Source organism: Symphalangus syndactylus, chromosome 12, assembly GCF_028878055.3.
Source record: "Symphalangus syndactylus isolate Jambi chromosome 12, NHGRI_mSymSyn1-v2.1_pri, whole genome shotgun sequence".
Lineage (NCBI taxonomy): Eukaryota > Metazoa > Chordata > Mammalia > Primates > Hylobatidae > Symphalangus > Symphalangus syndactylus.
This window is the reverse complement of record NC_072441.2, coordinates 45,145,539-45,158,787: the sequence shown is the minus strand read 5'-3', so window position 1 is coordinate 45,158,787 and position 13,249 is coordinate 45,145,539. Positions and strand designations below refer to the sequence as shown.

At 40.2% G+C, this 13,249-nt stretch overlaps 1 protein-coding gene across 7 annotated transcripts in view; it reads left to right on the top strand.

Annotated features, from left to right (window-relative positions):
- Positions 1 to 13: 13 nt before the first annotated feature.
- The window catches only part of HFM1 (helicase for meiosis 1), a 240,238-nt gene continuing 227,002 nt past the window's right edge, over positions 14 to 13,249 (top strand). For 6 of the 7 annotated variants that reach the window (XR_010117472.1, XM_063625391.1, XM_063625386.1 and 3 more), the window contains exon 1: positions 14 to 200. Coding sequence is in view for 5 of the 7 variants with exons in the window: in XM_063625391.1 (XP_063481461.1) it covers positions 156 to 200 (45 nt within the window). In the remaining 2 variants the exon portion in view is untranslated. The remainder of the gene's footprint in view (positions 201 to 13,249) is intronic. The other variant, XM_063625390.1, reaches the window with a different exon arrangement.

The window sequence follows — 13,249 nt, the reverse complement described above, 5'->3', positions numbered from 1 at the left end:
TCGACCCCGCGGATTCCGCTACTGGGCGCTTGCGCAAGAGGGTGGGGTTTCTTCCCGCCGCCTTGGCCAGCTAGAAGAGTGGTTACGGGAATGAAGCCCAGAGATGATCTTAAAAAACGGGATGAACCGTAAGGCTAAGGGCCCAACGGCCCAACATGATTTCCAGGAAAGAAGCTAGCTCAGAGAAGGAAAAACCTCAGGTGCTGACACATCCCTATATACCGTGGCCTCACACTGGGCACTCCATGGATAAAAGGCACTTTCTTGACTCTGCTTTTATTTCCTTTTCGTTGAGTGCCCTACTTCCCCGTTAAAAACAAGCAGAAAATGTAATTGCTGATTGTTTGTGGCTGTGTTAGTAGAAATTAGCACAGTGGCAGGAAGGCAGCGTATACTATTTACTGAGCCCTTGGCTATGAGGTAGATGGGTTTCTAGGGGCTGGAATCATAGTGAGCAAGATAAACACCATCCCTGTAGGAAGCTAAACTCCAATGAAGCGATGACAATAACGGATGAATAAATGAACAGTATTCTTTCCGGTATTGATTACTACTTGAGGGAAATAAAATGAAAAGATGTGATACTGACCAGGAAGGTGGCATCTAGATGGTCAGGGAAGTCCTCTCAGAGACCTGGATGAGAAAGAGCTGGTAGGGAGACTGTTGTCCTGGCAAAGAAAGGACAAGGCAAATGCAGACAGAAAGAAGAATTTGGTATGTTGCAGGGGCAGGGCAGGAAAGGCCAGTGTGGGGGAAGCATAGTGAGTGAGCGGCAAGATAGTCCCAGATAGATGAGGGTGGAGAGTTAGGCAGAAGCCAGACCATGGTCCTTGAAAGCCAGGGTAAGAAGTTTAGCTTTTATTTTGAGTACAATTGGAAGCTATTTGAAAGTTTTAAAGCAATGGAGTAGTATGATCTATGTGTTATGAAGAGAATGGATTGTAGAGGGGCAAGTGTGGAAGCAGAGGAAATAGGATGCACTTCATGTTTAGGAGAAAGATAATGGTAGTTTGGACCAGAACAATGGCGGAAGAAATAAAAGAAAAATGACAATGGGATTTGGTGATTGGCTATGGAAAATGAAGAAAAGGGCATCATCAACAGTGAATCTTAGGTTTTGGGGCTAGCATATGTGTGGGTGGTAGTGCCACATAGAAGGGAAGTCTGTGAGGTAATGGTTTTTGATTGAGTGAGGTGGAAGAGAGTAAATCAAGAATTCTAGTGCGGATACTGAGAAAGAGAAAAGCAGACCATGACATCCAAGAGATGGCCTGGTACTACCAGCTTGGCTTGCTGTTGCTTTAAGCTGGCCTGGCAATCACAGCTAAGCATTGATATTCTTCTGTTGAACATAAACAATTTCACAGAACATCAGACAAGACAGAGTTGTGACCATGATAGATCAAGACAAAAGTAAGATCACTCTGTAATCATATCTGAACACAGACACAACATCAACATTGCCCAAGCCATAAAAATGATCGAATATCTCCTTATCCTGGCTAATACGAGTGCCTGCTGCTTCTTTACCAATTATATTTTTAGCCTCAGTCTAGTCTTCCTTCCTTCTACATAATACTTATTAAAATACCCAATTATAGAACTATCCTTGCTTCCTTACAGCTTCCAATCCAGGCCAAAGTCCCTCTTTCTTGAACCCTTCCGTAAATCTCCTAACACAAACTCAAATTCTATAACAAGTCCTTTTTAACACCCTCTTCCTAAGACATCCCATGGTTACCCATGGTGTGCATTCTCACGTACTGAAACAAGCAATACATCCAAGTTGCTCAGCTATAGTTGTGTTCCTGGTGGTCATTATCTGGAGGTCATTAACAATAATCAAGTCCAAGATATGCAAGTGATGATGTCAAAGAAACAGATGAATATATTGGTCTGGGGTATAGTTCAGGGTGAAGAAATAAACTTGGCAGCTATTAATTTATTGATGAAACCTAGTCTTGGACTATATGATATTATCTAAGCAAAGATTGTAGATGGAGAGTTGGGCTATGATAACTTCCAACATTTCATAGTTGAGCAGAGGAGGAGGAAGAACCAGCAAGAGACTGAGAAGTAGTAGTCTGTGAGGTAAGAAGGCGATGTCATAAAAGTCAAGAGCAGAAAGTTTTACAATTAGAAGAAAGTGGTCAGCTATAGCAAATGCTTCACGGAAGTAGTGAGGATACAGAATTGATCAGAGATAGTCATTAGAGCCTTTAGAAAGAGCAGCTTTGGAGTGAGACGGAAAGACTATATTGAATTTATTGACAAACAAAAGATCTACAAATGGAGATAACTCTTGCGGTTTGGTTTGTTTCTTAGTTTGGTTTCTTGTCTTTATTGGGGGGGGGATAGGGTGCACAAGTAGAATTGCGGCTACAGTGTCAAATTGTCTATAAACTTTATACTAGCCATGTAACTTGGGCAAGTTATTCAATATCTGTGACACTCATATTTCAAAAATGTTAAAAGGATAAAATACTTGCTTGGTTTTGCTATAGGGATTAAATTAGATAAAGTGACATAATACATGTAAAGTGCTTGGTCCCATAGGCCTGGACATTGTTAGCTTGTATTAGTTGATTTATAGTAGGTACTTTTTCCCCCTTTGTCAATGATCCTATCCCTAATACCTAGCACATGGCTGTTCACATAGTACGGATTTAATAAATGGCTATGGAATTAATGTATAATGAGAAGTTAGGTTTTATTTATTTATTTTTATTCATTCATTTATGTATATACTTAGTAGAGACTTAATAAGTGGCTATGGAATTAATATACAATGAGAAGTTAAGTTTTATTTATTTTTATTATTCATTCATTTATGTATTTACTTAGTAGAGACAGAGACAGAGTCTCGCTCTGTTGCCCAGGCTAAAATGCAGTGGCAAGATCATGAATTACTATAGCTCCGAGGCTTAAGCAGTTCTCCTGCCACAGCCTCCCAAGTAGCAAGGATTACAGGTGTATGTCACCATGCTCAGCTAGAAATTAGGTTTCAAATGGTTGGTTGCACTTATGTCTCCTGTAAGCAGATTGGAGGTGGAGATAGATTGTTTAATAAAAATTATTATTTAGAGATGTTGATAACTACATACACACAGTTTTCTTTAGGGTCAGACCAGTGCCTTTACCACTTTTCCTTCATAACATGTTTATGCTGCCTCCAGGTCTGTTTGTGCTACGTGTGCATGTCTGTGTGTGTGTGTGTGTGTCTTTTTATCTTTTGTTTCTATTTCTGCATCCTCCAAAGTCAGTGAAGTTTTCTTTAGATAGCCTAGCCCAGGATCTGTCCCTTCCCTAACTCATGGCTGACCCATTATGGGCTGGAAGAAGTTACTAACTCAGAGTTAGCAAGAGAAGCTATGGACCTGCTTGTGCCAGTGAGATTGTGGATCTGTGCTATTGCAAAGGGATCCTGCCCTCCTAAGTGTCCCCCTGTCTTAGAGGGAGCACATGAGAACAATCTTATTAGTGGACTTCAAACTACTTAGGCACCAGGTAATCTGCATTTAGAAGCCAAGTGATTCTAAGAGTTGTCTGGGAAAACCAGATGCCCAGCTACTGGAGACCTTGAGGCCTGTGGAAATTTGAGTTGGGTGCAACTTCTCACTCTGGGAGAAATGGGGAGTCTCTGGTCAGTTGTACGGTGAACTCAGAATAAGTTCCCAGAACAACTTTCAAATAATTCTGCTCATCTCTCTCTCCATGAACGTCCCTACTAAAGGGCACACACACACACACACACACACACACACCAAAAAAAAAAAAAAAAAGAAAAGAAAAAAATGACTAGGAAAGAAAGAAATGACAAAGGAAAAGTTACTGGAAGTCTTATCCCCCTTTCCACTATTATATATATAAATAGCTGACACACTCTCTTAAAACCTTCTATCTTTGAGGAACTTATTAACCTAGGATAGAAATAAAGCAGACTGGGTGTGGTGGCTCATGCCTGTAATCCCAGCACTTTGGGAGGTTGAGGCGGGCAGATAGCTTAAGTCCAGGAGTTTGAGACCAGCTTGGGCAACATGGTGAAACACTGTCTCTACAAAAAAATACCAAAAAATAAAAATAAAAAGGATTAGCTCAGCGTGGTGGCACATACCTGTAGTCTCAGCTAATTGGGAGGCTGAGGTGGGAGGATTGCTTGAGCCTTCGGGGTTTAGTCTGCAGTGAGCTGTGATGGCACCACTGCACTCTAGCCTAGGTGACAAAGCAAGACCTTGTCTTAAAAAAAAAAAAGATAAAGTAAAGCAAATACATAGCTTTTGAAACTGAACAGAAATTATGTCTTAGGGCCATGCCAAGTAAATGAAGAAATTCCTAGGTTATAAAATGAAATTCTAGCCAGTCATTATAAAGTATACCAGGACAAAACACTTAGAATTTAATGGGGAAAATTTTTATTTCAAAAATAAAATTGCAAATTATTTAAAAATCTAAAAGCTATGAATCAATTCTGAAACTACAATGAAACAGCAAGAAAATTTGAAATACACAAAGGTCCACAAATTTACCAAAGTTTGATTTCTCAATTAGTAATGTAGGACAGAAAAAAACTGCCTTACAGGATTGTTACACAAACCAAATAATATTTAAAGCTTCTAGAAGAGCTCATGGAAGACATCTAACATTTGAATTTATTTTTTCATTCATTGAATGCCTTCTCACACTTGCTGTGCCCAGCAACACAACAGGTACTTGTAATATGCAAATGACTAAAAAGAGGACTCCACTCTTAAGTAGCTTGATATATATCTAATGGCTGAAGTGGACAGTTTTCTTTTTTTTTTTTTTTGAGACGGAGTCTCACTCTGTCACCCAGGCTGGAGTGCAGTGGCGCAATCTTGGCTCACTGCAAGCTCCGCCTCCCGGGTTCACGCCATTCTTCTGCCTCAGCCTCTCCGAGTAGCTGGGACTACAGGCGCCCGCCACCATGCCCGGCTAATTTTTTTGTATTTTTAGTAGAGACGGGGTTTCGCCGTGGTCTCGATCTCCTGACCTCGTGATCCGCCTGCCTCGGCCTCCCAAAGTGCTGGGATTACAAGTGTGAGCCACCGTGCCGGGCGACAGTTTTCATATTTATCTTTTATGACCCAGCATGGAGCATGTCTTTCTCAGGGAAGCATGTCTTTCTCACTAACTGAATAGGTTGAGTTCCTGGGTGTGTGCTTCCCTAGCAACCTGTACTCCAGCTTTTATCACAGTAAGATGAATAGCATTTATTCCATGTTATTCATTTATTTGACAAATTCAACACCATTGGAAAAATATTCACTGACCACATATATGTCAATTACTGTGTAAGGGAATCTCATCATCGTCATTGTCATCATGGCTAACAGTGACATAGAGCTCACCACATGCCAAGCACTCTTCTAAACAATACACATTTATTAATTACTTGACTTGAGCAACAACTCTATGAGGGGGTGATTAACTTTGGGTCAGAAAGTTTTTCTGGAAAAGGGAAGTCCACGCTGGGTTTTGAAAAATTGATAGGAGCTTACCAGGTCAACAGGGTAAGGAAGAGATACTCTGCTAGGCATTCTAAGAAGATTGAAACAGACAAATGTTTTCAGGGAACTGTAAGTTGTTCGGTGTTACTTTAGCCCAAACAGCAAGAAAAAGACTGGTAGGAGTTGAGCTAGAGAATAGACAGGGACATATCATGAAGTTTCTTGTGTGCTGTTCTCAAAATGAGGGCTATAGAGAACTAATGAAGGGTATTAAATCGGAAAGAGAGAAATAGACTTGAATTATTGAGATTACTTTAGTGTAGGAAATAAACTATAGGAGGAAGAGGCTATAAGCTGAGTGACCTATTCAATAAATGTTTAGAGATGGAGAGTGACATCTTCTCACTTATAAGTGGGAGCTAAATAATCTGTATGCATGGACACAGAGTGTGGAATGATAGACACTGGAGATTCAGGAGAATGGGAGAGTGAGAGGGGTGTGATGGGTAACACATTTCTTAATGGGTAAAATGTACACTATATGCGTCCTGGATACACTAAAAGTCCAGACTTTACCACTATGCAATATATCCATGTAACAACTCTGCACTTGTATCCCTTAAATTTATACAAATATAAAAAGAGAGAGCAAGAGAGAGAACTTAAAATAGATGACCTGAAATGGTGTCTTTTGGAAAAGCTTCAATTTTTTTAGTCTCCTCTACATGAGGCCTTATGCTGCATATAGGACATTTCTATTCTGTGTTTATTTCTCCTTAAGAGATGATGAAAAGAGACTAAGCACCTAGTTTGATTAAGTATAAGGCTTACAAGAAAGCAAAAGTAGCAACCTTGATCTCATCATTGCCGATTGACAAGAATGTGGTTTCTAGCATTACCAAACGTGGTCTCCTTTGCAAGAGAAAGCAGTTGAAGTACTAATAACCAGGTCAGTGATTCTAACAAGTGGATCATAGGAACAAATTAGCCAATGAAAATACATCCCTTTCTCTCTGATGTAGGTTTTTGGAGGAGGTGGATTAGTGAGCAATGGGTCCCTGTTGGATGAGGGGTTAGGGAAGAGATGGCCTGAGCTGTAAACATAGGAAGGGCTTCCATGCATATCCTACATGTCTGGATGATGGATTGAGACTTGAGTCTGCCATTTTTTGGCTTCCTCCTGAAGATGATAGTCAGTAGCAGTCAAAGTCATGGTCCAAGAAGGGTCACTAACATAGCACTTTCCTCTAGACACACCTCTCCTTAGAAAAACACCCAAAACAGAGTATTCTGCTTTGGAGTCAACAGTGGGAGAGTATGAACAAATAGAATAGATACTCCCTGCACACAAGGTATGGGCTCACAAGAGCTAGGCAGCTGGTGACAGCACTTTCTTTGTGGCCCACTGCTCCTCTAAAATAGGCCTGTTTGTTTAAAAGAACCTGGTAAATTATTGAGAGGAAATTGGGATAAGCTGTTCTGCCCTCCACCCCTTTCCTCAGGGTACAGCTGGAATTGAGGTAAGTACATAATATCTAAGTTTAGGCCTATATTAGAATAATGAGGGAAATGGACACTTTTGGCCACTTAATGAGGTAAATGGACACTGAATGAGGTAAAAGAACATAGTACTGGCATCGAGGGACATAAATTCTAGCAACCAAACTAGGAGACTTCTCTCTCATCCAAGCATCCCAAACAAAAATGAGATAAGTTCAATAGCAGTGCTATAAGGGAAAACCTCTGCAATTCCTTCTTGATCCCATTTGATATATATTTGAATTATTGACATAATGAATGTAAGGGAAGGGGATGCATTTGATGCACACTGTCATAGGCACTGAGTTGGGCACTGTAGTAAGATCTTTTTATGTGTTATCTTATTAATTCTTTAATTATTGGACCTATTTTATAGATCAGAAATATTAGCTTTAGAAAAGACTGTCTAGGCACTGTGGCTCACTCCTGTAATCCCAGCACTTTTGGGAGGCTGAGGTGGGTGGACTGCATGAGCCTAGGGGTTTGAGACCAGCCTGGGCAACAGGGCAAAACCTCATCTCTACTAAAAATACAAAAATTAGCCAGGCATGATGGTGCGCACCTCCAGTCCCAGCTACTTGGGAGGTGAAGGTGGGAGAATCACCTGAGCCTGAGAGGTCGAGGCTGCAGTGAGCTGAGATCATCAGGCCACTGCACTCCAGCCTGGGAGGCAGAGCAATCCTATCTTTAAAAAAAAAAAAAAAGGACTAAGTAAATACTGATGACAACAAACCAGTAAGTGGCAGAGCTGAAATTGGAATCTAGGATTCTTTGAACACAAAGGTCTTCATTTGGATTAGACCTCAACTATATATTTTTTCCTTTTTATTGTGGTAAAATACACATAACCTGCAGTTTACTATCTTAACCATCATTAAGCATACAGTTCAGTGATAGTAAGTACATTTACGTAGTTGTGCAACCATCACCACCATCCATCTCCAGATCGCTTTTCACCTGGTAAAACTGAAACTCTACATCCATTGAACAATAACTTTATTCCCTAGTCCCCCAGACCCTAGCAACTACCATTCTACTTTCTGTCTCTATGAATTTGACTACTCTAAGTAACTCTGGCAGAATCATACAGATTTGTCATTTTGTGACAAGTGCATTTCACTTAGCATAATGTCCTCAAGGTTCATCTGTGTTGTAGCATATGTCAGAATTTCCTTCCTGTTTAAGGCTACATAATATTCCATTGTATATAGATGCATTGTGTGCATATACAACCTCTGTATCTGTGGGTTTCACATCTGTGGGTTCAACCAACTGAGATTGAAAATATTCAGGGGGAACAACAGATGTTTGTGTCTGGACTGAACATATACAGACATTTTTTCTTGCCATGATTCCCTAAACAATACAGTATAACAACTATTTACATAGCATTTACATTGTATTAGGTATTATAAGTAATCTAGAGTGATTTAAAATATATGGGAGGATTGGATAGATTATGTGAAAATACTACACCATTTTATATAAGGGACTTGTGGATCTATGGATTTTGGTATCTGTGGGGGGTCTGGTAACCAATCCCCCATGGATACCAAAGGATGACTGTATCACATTTTGCTTATCCATTCATCTCTCAATGAACAGTTGGGTTGCTTCCATGTTTTAGGTATTGTGAATAATGCTGCTATAAACATTGGTATACATGGGAGACTCTTTCGGTTCTTTTGAGTATGTACCTAGTGGTGGAATTGCTAGATCATATGGTAATTCTATTTTTAGCTTTTTGATGAACTACCATACTGTTTTCCATAGCAGCTGCACCATTTTACATTTCTATCAACAGTGCACAGAGTTCTAATTTCCCCACATTTTTGCCAACACTTTTTTTTTTTAATGGTGGCCGTCCTAATGGATGTGAGGTGGAATTTCACTGTGGTTATGACTTGCATTTCCCAAGTAATTATTGATGTTGAGCATCTTTTCACATGTTTGTGACCATTTGTATATCTTCTTTTTTTTTTTTTAATTTTTTTTTTTTTTTAATTATACTTTAGGGTTTTAGGGTACATGTGCACAATGTGCAGGTTTGTTACATATGTATCCATGTGCCATGTTGATTTCCTGCACCCATTAACTCGTCATTTAGCATTAGGTGTATCTCCTAATGCTGCCCCTCCCTCCTCCCCCCACCCCACAACAGTCCCCGGAGTGTGATGTTCCCCTTGCTGTGTCCATGAGTTCTCATTGTTCAATTCCCACCTATGAGCGAGAACATGCGGTGTTTGGTTTTTTGTCCTTGCGATAGTTTACTGAGAATGATGTTTTCCAGTTTCATCCATGTCCCTACAAAGGACACGAACTCATCATTTTTTATGGCTGCATAGTATTCCATGGTGTATATGTGCCACATTTTCTTAATCCAGTCTATCATTGTTGAACATTTGGGTTGGTTCCAACTCTTTGCTATTGTGAATAGTGCCGCAATAAACATACGTGTGCATGTGTCTTTATAGCAGCATGATTTATAGTCCTTTGGGTATATACCCAGTAATGGGATGGCTGGGTCAAATGGTATTTCTAGTTCTAGATCCCTGAGGAATCGCCACACTGACTTCCACAATGGTTGAACTAGTTTACAGTCCCACCAACAGTGTAAAAGTGTTCCTATTTCTCCACATCCTCTCCAGCACCTGTTGTTTCCTGACTTTTTAATGATGGCCATTCTAACTGGTGTGAGATGGTATCTCATTGTGGTTTTGATTTGCATTTCTCTGATGGCCAGTGATGATGAGCATTTCTTCATGTGTTTTTTGGCTGCATAAATGTCTTCTTTTGAGAAGTGTCTGTTCATGTCCTCTGCCCACTTTTTGATGGGGTTGTTTGTTTTTTTCTTGTAAATTTGTTTGAGTTCATTGTAGATTCTGGATATTAGCCCTTTGTCAGATGAGTAGGTTGCAAAAATTTTCTCCCATTCTGCCGGTTGCCTGTTCACTCTGATGGCAGTTTCTTTTGCTGTGCAGAAGCTCTTTAGTTTAATGAGATCCCATTTGTCGATTTTGGCTTCTGTTGCCATTGCTTTTGGTGTTTTAGACATGAAGTCCTTGCCCACGCCTATGTCCTGAATGGTATTGCCTAGGTTTTCTTGTAGGATTTTAATGGTTTTAGGTCTAACATATAAGTCTTTAATCCATCTTGAATTAATTTTTGTATAAGGTGTAAGGAAGGGATCCACTTGCAGCTTTCTACATATGGCTAGCCAGTTTTCCCAGCACCATTTATTAAATAGGGAATCCTTTCCCCATTTCTTGTTTTTGTCAGGTTTGTCAAAGATCAGATAGTTGTAGCTATGCGGCATCATTTCTGAGGGTTCTGTTCTGTTCCATTGATCTATGTCTCTGTTGTGGTACCAGTACCATGCTGTTTTGGTTACTGTAGCCTTGTAGTATAGTTTAAAGTCAGGTAGCGTGATGCCTCCAGCTTTGTTCTTTTGGCTTAGGATTGACTTGGCGATGCGGGCTCTTTTTTGGTTCCATATGAACTTTAAAGTAGTTTTTTCCAATTCTGTGAAGAAAGTCATTGGTAGCTTGATGGGGATGGCATTGAATCTATAAATTACCTTGGACAGTATGGCCATTTTCACGATATTGATTCTTCCAACCCATGAACATGGAATGTTCTTCCATTTGTTTGTATCCTCTTTTATTTCATTGAGCAGTGGTTTGTAGTTCTCCTTGAAGAGGTCCTTCACATCCCTTGTAAGTTGGATTCCTAGGTATTTTATTCTCTTTGAAGCAATTGTGAATGGGAGTTCACTCATGATTTGGCTCTCTGTTTGTCTGTTATTGGTGTACAAGAATGCTTGTGATTTTTGTACATTAATTTTGTATCCTGAGACTTTGCTGAAGTTGCTAATCAGCTTAAGGAGATTTTGGGCTGAGACAATGGGGTTTTCTAGATATACAATCATGTCATCTGCAAACAGGGACAATTTGACTTCCTCTTTTCCTAATTGAATACCCTTTATTTCCTTCTCCTGCCTGATTGCTCTGGCCAGAACTTCCAGCACTATGTTGAATAGGAGTGGTGAGAGAGCTCATCCCTGTCTTGTGCCAGTTTTCAGAGGGAATGCTTCCAGTTTTTGCCCATTCAGTATGATATTGGCTGTGGGTTTGTCGTAGATAGCTCTTATTATTTTGAGATACGTCCCATCAATACCTAATTTATTGAGAGTTTTTAGCATGAAGGGTTGTTGAATTTTTTTTTTTTTTTTTTTTTGAGGCGGAGTCCTGCTCTGCCGCCCAGGCTGGAGTGCAGTGGCGCAATCTCGGCTCACTGCAAGCTCCGCCTCCCGGGTTCACGCCATTCTCCTGCCTCAGCCTCTCCGAGTAGCTGGGACTACAGGCGCCCGCCACCACGCCCGGCTGATTTTTTTATATTTTTAGTAGAGACAGGGTTTCGATCTCCTGACCTCGTGATCCGCCCGCCTCGGCCTCCCAAAGTGCTGGGATTACAAGCGTGAGCCACCGCGCCCGGCCAGGGTTGTTGAATTTTGTCAAAGGCCTTTTCTGCATCTATTGAGATAATCATGTGGTTTTTGTCTTTGGTTCTGTTTATATGCTGGATTACATTTATTGATTTGCGTATGTTGAACCAGCCTTGCATCCCAGGGATGAAGCCCACTTGATCATGGTGGATAAGCTTTTTGATGTGCTGCTGGATTCGGTTTGCCAGTATTTTATTGAGGATTTTTGCATCAATGTTCATCAAGGATATTGGTCTGAAATTCTCTTTTTTGGTTATGTCTCTGCCAGGTTTTGGTATCAGGACGATGCTGGCTTCGTAAAATGTGTTAGGGAGGATTCCCTCTTTTTCTATCCATTGGAATAGTTTCAGAAGGAATGGTACCAGTTCCTCCTTGTACCTCTGGTAGAATTCAGCTGTGAATCCATCAGGTCCTGGACTCTTTTTGGTTGGTAAGCTATTGATTATTGCCACAATTTCAGAACCTGTTATTGGTCTATTCAGAGATTCAACTTCTTCCTGGTTTAGTTTTGGGAGGGTGTATTTGTCGAGGAATTTATCCATTTCTTCTAGATTTTCTAGTTTATTTGCATAGAGGTGTTTGTAGTATTCTCTGATGGTAGATTGTATTTCTGTGGGATCGGTGGTGATATCCCCTTTTTCATTTTTTATTGCATCTATTTGATTCTTCTCTCTTTTCTTCTTTATTAGTCTTGCTAGCAGTCCATCAATTTTGTTGATCTTTTCAAAAAACCAGCTCCTGGATTCATTAATTTTTTGAAGGGTTCTTTGTGTCTCTATTTCCTTCAGTTCTGCTCTGATTTTAGTTATTTCTAGCCTTCTGCTAGCTTTTGAATGTGTTTGCTCTTGCTTTTCTAGTTCTTTTAATTGTGATGTTAGGGTGTCAATTTTGGATCTTTCCTGCTTTCTCTTGTGGGCATTTAGTGCTATAAATTTCCCTCTACACACTGCTTTGAATGTGTCCCAGAGATTCTGGTATGTTGTGTCTTTGTTCTCGTTGGTTTCAAAGAACATCTTTATTTCTGCCTTCATTTCATTATGTACCCAATAGTCATTCAGGAGCAGGTTGTTCAGTTTCCATGTAGTTGAGTGGTTTTGAGTGAGTTTCTTAATCCTGAGTTCTAGTTGGATTGCACTGTGGTCTGAGAGACAGTTTGTTATAATTTCTGTTCTTTTACATTTGCTGAGGAGAGCTTTACTTCCAACTATGTGGTCAATTTTGGAATAGGTGTGGTGTGGTGCTGAAAAAAATGTATATTCTGTTGACTTGGGGTGGAGAGTTCTGTAGATGTCTATTAGGTCCACTTTATGTAGAGCTGAGTTCAATTCCTGGATATCCTTGTTAACTTTCTGTCTCGTTGATCTGTCTAATGCTGACAGTGGGGTGTTAAAATCTCCCATTATTATTGTGTGGGAGTTTAAGTCCCTTTGTAGGTCACTGAGGACTTGCTTTATGAATCTGAGTGCTCCTGTGTTGGGTGCATATATATTTAGGATAGTTAGCTCTTCTTGTTGAATTGATCCCTTTACCATTATGTAATGGCCTTCTTTGTCTCTTTTGATCTTTGTTGGTTTAAAGTCTATTTTATCAGAGACTAGGATTGCAACCCCTGCCTTTTTTTGTTTTCCAGTTGCTTGATAGATCTTCCTCCATCCCTTTATTTTGAGTCTATGTGTGTCTCTGCACGTGAGATGGGTTTCCTGAATACAGCACACTGATGGATCCTGACTCCTTATCC